This window comes from Babylonia areolata, chromosome 5, assembly GCF_041734735.1.
Source record: "Babylonia areolata isolate BAREFJ2019XMU chromosome 5, ASM4173473v1, whole genome shotgun sequence".
NCBI classification, from domain to species: Eukaryota; Metazoa; Mollusca; class Gastropoda; order Neogastropoda; family Buccinidae; genus Babylonia; species Babylonia areolata.
The window spans coordinates 15,092,353-15,102,026 of NC_134880.1; the positions used below are offsets into that span (position 1 = coordinate 15,092,353).

At 42.0% G+C, this 9,674-nt stretch overlaps 1 protein-coding gene across 1 annotated transcript in view; it reads left to right on the forward strand.

Annotated features, from left to right (window-relative positions):
• The window catches only part of LOC143282386 (acetylcholine receptor subunit beta-like 1), an 86,846-nt gene extending 82,019 nt beyond the window's left edge, over window positions 1-4,827 (forward strand). Inside the window, exons 4-6 of the mRNA XM_076588006.1 lie at window positions 817-926; window positions 2,644-3,766; window positions 4,642-4,827. Coding sequence (XP_076444121.1) covers window positions 817-926; window positions 2,644-3,766; window positions 4,642-4,827 — 1,419 coding nt within the window. The remainder of the gene's footprint in view (window positions 1-816; window positions 927-2,643; window positions 3,767-4,641) is intronic.
• The last annotated feature ends 4,847 nt before the right edge of the window (window positions 4,828-9,674 follow it).

The following is a 9,674-nucleotide window of genomic DNA, read 5'->3' on the forward strand; positions in this document are numbered from 1 at the left end:
TTTGTGTGTGTGCGCACGCGCAGGTACTCCTTTCTTTAATTTTACGAGATTTCGTAGTTAGTCATTTTAGATGGATGTGCATGCATGCGCTCTTATATGTTAACCACTGTATATATGTGCGTATGCGTGTGTGATCTGGCGCATTAGTGTTTATTAGTCATGTGTATTGTATTACTCTTTTTGTCACAGTAGATTTCTCTATGTGAAATTCGGGCTGTTCTCTCCAGGGAGAGCACGCAGTACTATCTCTTTCTCTTTGTTTTTTTGGGTTTTTTTTTGTTGTTCTGCCTGCAATTTTTATTTGCTTCCTTATCGAAGTGAGTTTTCTTCTACAAAATTTTGCCAGGGACCGGATAAACATTCTGTTGCAGACAGTGTGTGTGTGTGTGTGTGTGTGTGTGTGTGTGTGTGTGTGTGTGTGTGTGTGTGTGTGTGTGTGTGTGCGCTAAATGCATGCTGCACAGGGAACCTCGGTTTTTATCGTCTCATCCGAAAGACTAGCGTCGAGACCACCACTGAAGGTCTAGTGGAGCGGGGGGGGGGGAGGGGGGGGGTTGAGGGAGTGGGGGGGGGAGCGGAGTGGGGGATACTGGCGACTGCCAGTGTTATTCGAACCATTGCGCTCAAGATTCTTTCGCTTCCTATGCGGACGCGTTACCTCTAGGCCATCACTCCACTGTCACGTCACAAATGTTCCTCCTTTCCTTTCGTGAAGACGCATCGTTATAGAATGTAACTGTCCCTTAACTGTCGGTTTTCGCACGGTCGTAGATTGTGCAACCCAATCGTTCATGTGGTACGCTTTTGTTTGTGCAGTACTGGAACGACTACCAGCTCTCCTGGACTCCTTCTGAATACGGGAACATCGAATCCATTCGGATCAAACCGGAATCGGTCTGGGTTCCTGACATCGTTCTGTTCAACAAGTAAGGAATGACACTGTTATCACATATCGTGTTCCTGATATCGTTCTATTTAACAAGTAAGAAATGACAATGTTATCATATATCGTGTTACTGATATCGTTCTGTTCAGCAAGTAAGAAATGACACTGTTATCACATATCGTGTTCCTGATATCGTTCTGTTCAACAAGTAAGGAATGACACTGTTATCACATATCATGTTACTGATATCGTTCTGTTCAACAAGGGAGAAATTATATATATATATATATATATATATATATATATATATATATATATATATAGAGAGAGAGAGAGAGAGAGAGAGAGAGAGAGAGAGAGAGAGAGAGAGAGAGAGAGAGAGAGAGAGACGGATACGGATAATTTATTCATGTATAGGCCATTGCCCCTCATGAAGGGGTACATACACATGATCATGTAAGAAAAGCAACAACAAAAAAAAGCAACAAAAAAATGAGCAGTCATATCATCAAGAACAAACTTCAATATTCTAAGACATCAAATTTGATCGCAGTCTAAATGCTTTAAACAAATAAATTGACAAATTGCGAATGAGAGAGAGAGAGAGAGAGAGAGAGAGAGAGAGAGAGAGAGAGAGAGAGAGAGAGAGAGAGAGAGAATGATCGACTATGTGTTGTACGTTAGATAATATGCCTTTTTATGTCGCATTTGTATCAGCAAATTATGTTTTAAATATAATAAAGTATTCTTGTATCAGACATGAAATAATCAAAAAAAGGGGGTTGAGGGGTTGGGTGGCGCAGCACTGCATCGATGCGCTCGCCCTGGTGAGAGCAGCCAGGATTGTTTGCAGAGGAATCTGCTGCGACAAAGAACAATGATTATATAATGCAACACGATACACTGCATTGCAATACAATACAATGCAATACAATACGATACGATACGATGCAATGCACTATAGTACAATACAACACAATACCAACAATACAATACAATACAAAACAATGCGATACGATACAATACGATACAATACACTAGAATACACTATAGTACAATACAATACCATACAGTATGGTACAGTACAATACATTATAATACAATACAATATAATACAACAGGTACAACACAACACAACACTACATAACACAACAAAATGTAATACAATGCATCATAATACAACATATACGATGCAATCCAGTACTGGGAAGCAGGTGGCTTACCTGACGATGGTTACCTTCTCAAGACTGCCGATGCGGGTCCGCCTCACAACGAGGTTTTGTGTTGAATCAGTATCAGTATCAGTAGCTCAAGGAGGCGTCACTGCGTTCGGTTAAATCCATATACGCTACACCACATCTGCCAAGCAGATGCCTGACCAACGGCGTAACCCAACGCGCTGTGCGCGCGCGCGCGCGTGTGTTTGTGTGTGTGTGTGTGTGTGTGTGTGTGTGTGTGTGTGTTTTGTTTGTTTTTCGGGTTAGCAGCAAAACGACGGAAGGAGTAGCACTTCACATCGTCGCCGGTTCTTTCGGTAATAATGCTGATGATACCACTGCTCTAAATCCTAAACGTATAGATAATACAGATATCCATCAGCAACAGTAATGCGACGAAATCATTTATATAGAGCATGCTTATATTTTAATTATCATTATCATCATTGATATCAATATAATGCTCGTCCGATTTTCACCCCAGCATGTGATCAGTATACATTGTATCTCTTGTTTGTTTTTGTTTTTTTTTCTTTGCAGCGCTGACGGTAATTACGAAGTGTCCTACAAATCCAACTGTGTGATCTATTGGAACGGAAACATAAACTGGATCCCACCAGCCATCTACAAGTCCTCGTGTTCCATTGACGTGGAGTATTTTCCCTTCGACGAACAGGACTGTGACATGAAGTTCGGATCTTGGACGTTCCGGGGCAACGCCCTGAAGTACGCTTTCCACTCGGACATGGACAAGCTGGACCTGACCGACTACCTGAAGAGCGGCACGTGGGACATCATCGACTGTCCCGGGGACATCGTCAACACTACGGACGAGTTCGGCGAGTCCAAGCAGATCATCGTCTTCACCTTCAAGCTGCGGAGGAAGACGTTGTTCTACACGGTGAACCTCATCATCCCCTGCGTCCTGATCTCCTTCACCAGTGTGTGTGTGTTCGCCTTGCCCGCGGACGCCGGCGAGAAGATCACCTTGTGTATTTCCGTGCTGCTGGCGCTGGTGGTGTTCCTGCTGCTGGTGTCCAAAATCCTGCCCCCCTCCCTCACCATCCCGCTTATCGCCAAGTACCTGCTCTTCACCTTCATCATGAACATCGTGGCCATCCTCGCCACCGTCATCATCATCAACCGCAACTACCGCACGCCGCGCACGCACCGCATGCCCTACTGGGTTCGGGTGGTCTTCCTCAACTACCTGCCCCGCTACCTCTTCATGAAGCGGCCTGGCCACGAGGAGAGGTGGCAGCCCAAGCCCTTCACGCCGCCCCCCTCCTACCACACCACCCCGGAACCCCGCAGGGTCAACCTCAACCTCCGCACCTCCAACGACCTGCTGGAGCTGACGGAGATCCACCACCCGCACTGCAAGCTCAACACGTCGGCCTGCTCCACGCCCACCAGCACCAGCCACAAAACGAACTATCGGGACCCGCTGGAAGCCGGATCCTCGCAGCTGCCGGGCACCCGGGACATGTCGTCACGCGGGCACGCGCACTCGCATGCGTACAGACGCACCTATAGCAAGTCTCGGAGCGGGGACAGCGACAGTCGGGATTCGGAGTTCCGCATGACGCCTGAAGTGTACCGGGCGACAGAGGCCGTGCAGTTCATCTATCACCATCTCAAGGCAGAGGAGGAGTATTCCGCGGTAAGTTTAACCCTTCCAGCACTCCGCAGTAAGTTGAACCCGTTCAGTACTCCGCGGTAAGTTGAACTCATTCAGTGCTCGGCGGTAAGATTAACCCATTCCTCGGCGGTAAGATTAACCCATTAAATACTCCGCGGTAAGATCAACCCATTCAGTACTCCGCGGTAATTTTAACCCGTTAAGTACTCCGCGGTAATTGAGTGTGTTGTGTGCAGTACTTGGGACTGAAACTTGATTACAATAATAGAATGGATGTTGCCCAGCAAGACCTGTATGACCGTGCCTCGAGAGCAGCGTTTGCACTTCTGAGGAAGACTAATCAATTAATGCTCTGTTGATCTAATTGACGACCTTTCTTGTCTGAAGGGCGTTGAAACGCTGTATGGACATGTCATTGTCCTTCTCTCTCTCTCTCTCTCTCTCTCTCTCTCTCTCTCTCTCTCTCTCTCTCTCTCTCTCTCTCTCTCTCTCTCTCTCTCTCTCTCTCTCTCTCTCTCTCTCTTTCTATCTCTCTCGTCTGAAGGGCGTTGTAACGCTGAATGGTCATTAAAAAAAAAAAAACAAAAAAACAAAACAAAAAAAACAACACTTTTTCATTGTCATTCTCTCTCTCACCATCTCTCTCTCCCTGTGTGTGTGTGTGTGTGTGTGTGTGTGTGTGTGTGTGTGTGTGTGTGTGTGTGTGTGTGTGTGTGTGTTGTCTGAAGGGCGTTGTGACGCTGAATGGTCACTAAAAAAACTTTTTCATTGTCATTCTCTCTCTCTCTCTCTCTCTCTCTCTCTCTCTCTCTCTCTCTCTCTCTCACCACCTCTCTCTCCCCCTCCCCTCCTCCCTCCTCCCCCCCCCTCTCTCTCTCCCTCTCTCTCTGTTGCAGGTACTGGATGACTGGAAGTATGTAGCCCGAGTGCTGGACCGCCTCCTCCTGTTCATCTTCCTGGGCGTGACGCTGAGCGGGTCGGCAGCCGTGCTCATGAACTCCCCACACATCCTAGAGTTTGTGGACCAAGACAAGATTCTGGAAGAGATCAAGGAATACATATCTGAAAAACAGAAGTCCTGAAATGGCTTTTTTTTTTTTTTTTTTTTTTTTTTTTTACCTTAGATTGTGTCCATCTCTATGTATCTATCTCTTCGTTAGGCGTTTGGTTTCCCGCCTGTCAGGACAGTGTCCAGTATAGGTCATCAGGAGACGATATTTTTTTCCGGTTCCCCCCCCCCCCCCCCCCAAACTTATTGTTTTCCGTCTGCATCAGGACTGAGTGACATTGCATGTCTTTGCTGCACGTGTTTCGGAAGCCTGCTCAAGGTGTGTGTTTTTTATTTTTATTTTTTGTGGGAGACGTTCAGAAAGGACAGTTTCATTATTTGGCAGTTCAAGACAGATTCTGAGCAGCCAAATCGACATCATGATGATGATGATGATGATGATGATGATACGAAAAGTGCATGGTGGTGGTTTTGAGAAGGTGCGTGACCTTTTAATTCACAGTACACATGCCGTTTGGTTACTGGCAGCGGATGATTTTTATTTTATTTTTATTTTTTTTAATTCTGATCGAATTTGGTCAGAATGCTAATTGCGAAAGTCCACGGTCAGTTTGTTAAATGAACTAACTAGAACTGATCAGTACAGTGACTGACCCCCTGACTATGTCTCACAGACAGATGGTGAGGCTGATGACGGAGTTTGATCTGTCTTTAAGGTAGCGTGTCATTTTCTATGACTGGTACAATGTACTGAAAAAAAAAAAAAAAAAAAAAGCAAACTTGCTGACATTCGAGGCATTCTGTACCACGTCGAGCTGGGATGAGTGAGCGTTTTGAAAGAGAGCTGGGAAAATTTAAGCGCAAGATTTTTGCACAATTATGATTTTTTTTTTTTTTTTTTTTTTTTTGGGGGTGGGGGTGAGGGGGAGGTGGGGGGGGGAGTTCTGAGTGCAGGCACGTGACATGCACATAAAACATCAGAGTCAAATGTCAGTCCCTAGCGATGCCCCGGATGTTTCTGCTTCACGCGGTCGCCCATCGTCTTAAGGAAAAGAGACTGGAGGAATATAACGTCAAAGAAAGCGCATTGATTTCAATGCAGTAGACCCTTTCAAGAAGAAAAAAAGAAAAAAAAGAAGTCATTCTGAACGCGAAAAGAAGCAACATTCTGCGGCACGTCTTGGAGACGAAAGTGATTTTGTCATCGGCATCATGTTTGCGGGAGGAGTATCATCAACTCCCCACATTTGTTTTGACAGATATACCGCTACCGCGCATTCCCCTACTCTTCCCTCCTCCCCCCCGTCCTCCCCCCCCTCCCCCCCCCCCCCCCTCCCCCCCATGCTTCCTCTCACCCACCTCCACGCCCACTCCGAAAATTCCATCCTCAGTAACAGTACCGATGGGACTTTTTTTGTTTTTTTAAACACGAACTTGCCACAAACATTGAATGGAAGGCAGGTCTACAACGAGATCACGACCTGAAAGCAAACTCAGTATTATTATTTCTGTTTTTTTAATTTCTTACCCGAACTGTTGAGGCAAATGGCGGATATGACTACACCTCCCTGTTAGACGAAAATACTAAATCAACACAATCGGAAGTTTTTGGTTTATTGTTGTTGTTGTTGTTGTTGTTTTGTGTGTGGATAATTGTGTGTTTGTTTATTTCATTTTGATTGATTGATTGATTCATTTATCAATCTATTTATTTGTTTATTGTTATTTTTACTTCTTTTTTTTTTAATTTCAAACCGGAACACTTTCAGTCTGTTCATAACCGCAAACGCTAGCTAGTTGTTTTGTCATCTTCTCAATTATGGTTGTGTGGCCCTGACATTTTTTAAAAATCATTTGTTGCTGTTGTCGTTGTTGTTGTATTCTTTCTTTCAAAAACTCTAGTACCCCTTTCATTATTTTGGTCTTGATATTATCCTGGCTATTCGAACATTAAGACAAGAGCAAAGTCTGCAAGTATAAAGGGACAGACTCTGGGAATTTTAAAAATGTTATATTTTACAATTATGCGGTGAAAGTTTTCTCCTTTTTTTGTGGCTTGTAAGGGATAATTCATACTATTACAGCATACTGTCTCTGAACTATATCGGTGGTTTTATCATGCACTGATTGCTGATGGTAACGATGATCAAGATCACCAGCAACTTTACTGGTTGAATGAACAACTTTAATTATGATACTCCCTGTTTGGGTCCTTGACATTCTTTTTTTGTTTGTTTGTTTAAACAGTATTAATATTTCACTTATTGAAGAAAACGTTTGAGTGTTTGGCAGTTGAAGGTATCTGAGACTTGTCCAACGATGAGAAGCAACAGCTGTGGAGTTAACAACATGAAGTACCATTTTTTTTTCTACTGTGCGCATGATTGTTCGATGGGGCGTTGTCTAGATAGAGCGTTTGACCCCTACAGCCCCCTTTACTCACACCACTCACAAGTGAATTGGAAGAGAAGGAGAACGTGATTATTTGTAAGCAGCATTGGTGAGGTAGAATATACTTCTCTTTTTTTTCTCTTTTTTTTTTTTTTACCTGCTGGCCAAAACAGACTGCTAACTGCTAAACCTCAAGGATTTCATTCTGTGAGAAAGACAACACCTCAAGTCTGGGGGAAAAAAACAAAAAACAACTGGGCTGCCTCAGCAAGACACAAAATGTACATAATGAACATCACGTTTTTTGTGACTTTTTTTTTTTTAACTCGTGAAACCTGTCTATTTTGTAAATGGGGTAGGCGTCTAGTATAACCCAGAGACACTCTTGGAACCGTCAGCAAGCTGTTGAAGTCTTGTGAGACGCAACTTGTTATGAAGAGCAAAGCAACTGTGATTTTCCTCTGTTGCTGTGGTGTGTGTGTGTGTGTGTGTGTGTGTGTGTGTGTGTGTATCTGTGTATCTGTGTGTGTGTATGTAGAACTTTTCCAGGATGTGCATTGAGCAAGACTTAGCAATGCGTTTCAATGTTTATTTTTGGAACGAGTTCGTTTCTATATTTCCTTTTCCTTCCCTTGGATTGTTGCAGTGCTCGCATTCTGTGTACAATGCTAAATGGACACAATGACCTGGTCTCTCATTTGTTGGCACTTAACAGAACATTAGTGATCTCTCAATGAAGCGTGACTGAATTCCATGCACCAAAGCAGCAGGGATGTGTATGAAAAATACATTCAAGTTAGCCATGTGATTAGGCCTCCTAAGTTATTTGATTAGTAAACATGCACATGTATTTGATTAGGCCTCCTAAGTTATTTCATTGGTAAACATACACATGCATTTTATTAAGCCTCATATAGTACTCGATCGAATGGTGAACATACACGCACACAGGAACATATTAAAACAAACGAGTAAATAAATAGACATGTGAACTTCAATTTCTTATAATTCTCCCCCCTTTTTTTTTATCGCGAGTGTCAGGTGACATTGTTCAAAGTGAAATGGCTGTGTCTGAACTATGAAGGATTCATTATGGATTCAGTGGCGATTTTCAACCTATCAGCTTGAACCATGAAGGTTGATTATAATTATTAATTCAGTGGCGATTTATTTTTAAACTCATCACCCCCATCTCCATCCCCACATCCAATTGATAATTTATTTATTTATTTATTTTATTTATTTATTTGTTGTTGTTTTCACTTATTCATTCATTCAATTATTCATTCTATATTTCATTTTTGACTCACTTGTGTAAACAAAGTGAGTCTATGTTTTAACCCGGTGTTCGGTTGTCTCTGTGTGTGTGTGTGTGTGTGTGTGTGTGTGTGTGTCCGTGGTAAACTTTAACATTGCCATTTTCTGTGCAAATACTTTGTCAGTTGACACCAAATTTGGCATTAAAATTGGAAAAAGTCAGTTCTTTCCAGTCATCTTGTTCAAAACAATATTGCACCCCTGGGATGGGCACAAAAAAAAGAAAGAAAAAAAGAAGCCAAATTATATGCAAACTGAATTTACTGTTATATTTATTTTTGTTTTTAATTCTCTAAACTTGGCACTTTGATCTGATGTTTGACACAACTACAAGAGCAGTCATTTTTATCTCTTTTTTTTGTTTTTTTGGTTCAAACAGTAACTTCTTTTGCTAAGCATGGAAGTTATATTTATTTTGCATGTCTTTGGTGCAGATAGTAAACAAGGGAAATTAATCTGTAATTAATGCTAGGGGGGTTAATTGGCTTTAAACTGATCTTTCTCATTTTAAACATTACATTTTGAAATTATACTCAATACATAAAAAGCTTGTGTGTCTTACTCTCAGTGTACAGGGCTTTCACTATGTTCATTCGCCCAAGTGGTCTTTTTCGGAAAATACTAAAATCAATATGACGAGTGGACTTTATAGATCTATTGGCTGAGCCCTGACGGTCATGTGCCAAAACCAATTGCGTACACATATTTATACATATTCAAAGCGTGTGCTCATATTCCTCGTTTCAAGTTGTTGATCTGCCCGTTCAATCCTATATTCAATCAACAATACACGATAACATGTGATGGAAAGTTGGAGAAGGAGACCGTTAAATATTTATTCAGAGAAAGATTTGTGAATGCCTCATCACATACTGGATTATGCCCCAAACTGCCAAGGAAAAAAAAAAAATATATATATATATATATATATATATATATCAACAAAATCAGTCGGAATTCACAGTTAAAAATAATAAACCATGAGAGTTAATACCCTTGATGAAACGTAAAAATTTCCAGTCTTGACTTTTCTCAAAATGAAGTCCTTTTCACTTCATACGACGTTTAGGGAGTACTTGTACTTGGCTCTACATGTTATTAGTTTAACAAAATATTCAATTTTCATATCAACTTTAAAACTATAAAACTAGAATGAACATAAAAGAGAAATTGAATCGACCGTGTCATACTCAGTACATTCCCGGCGGGTGT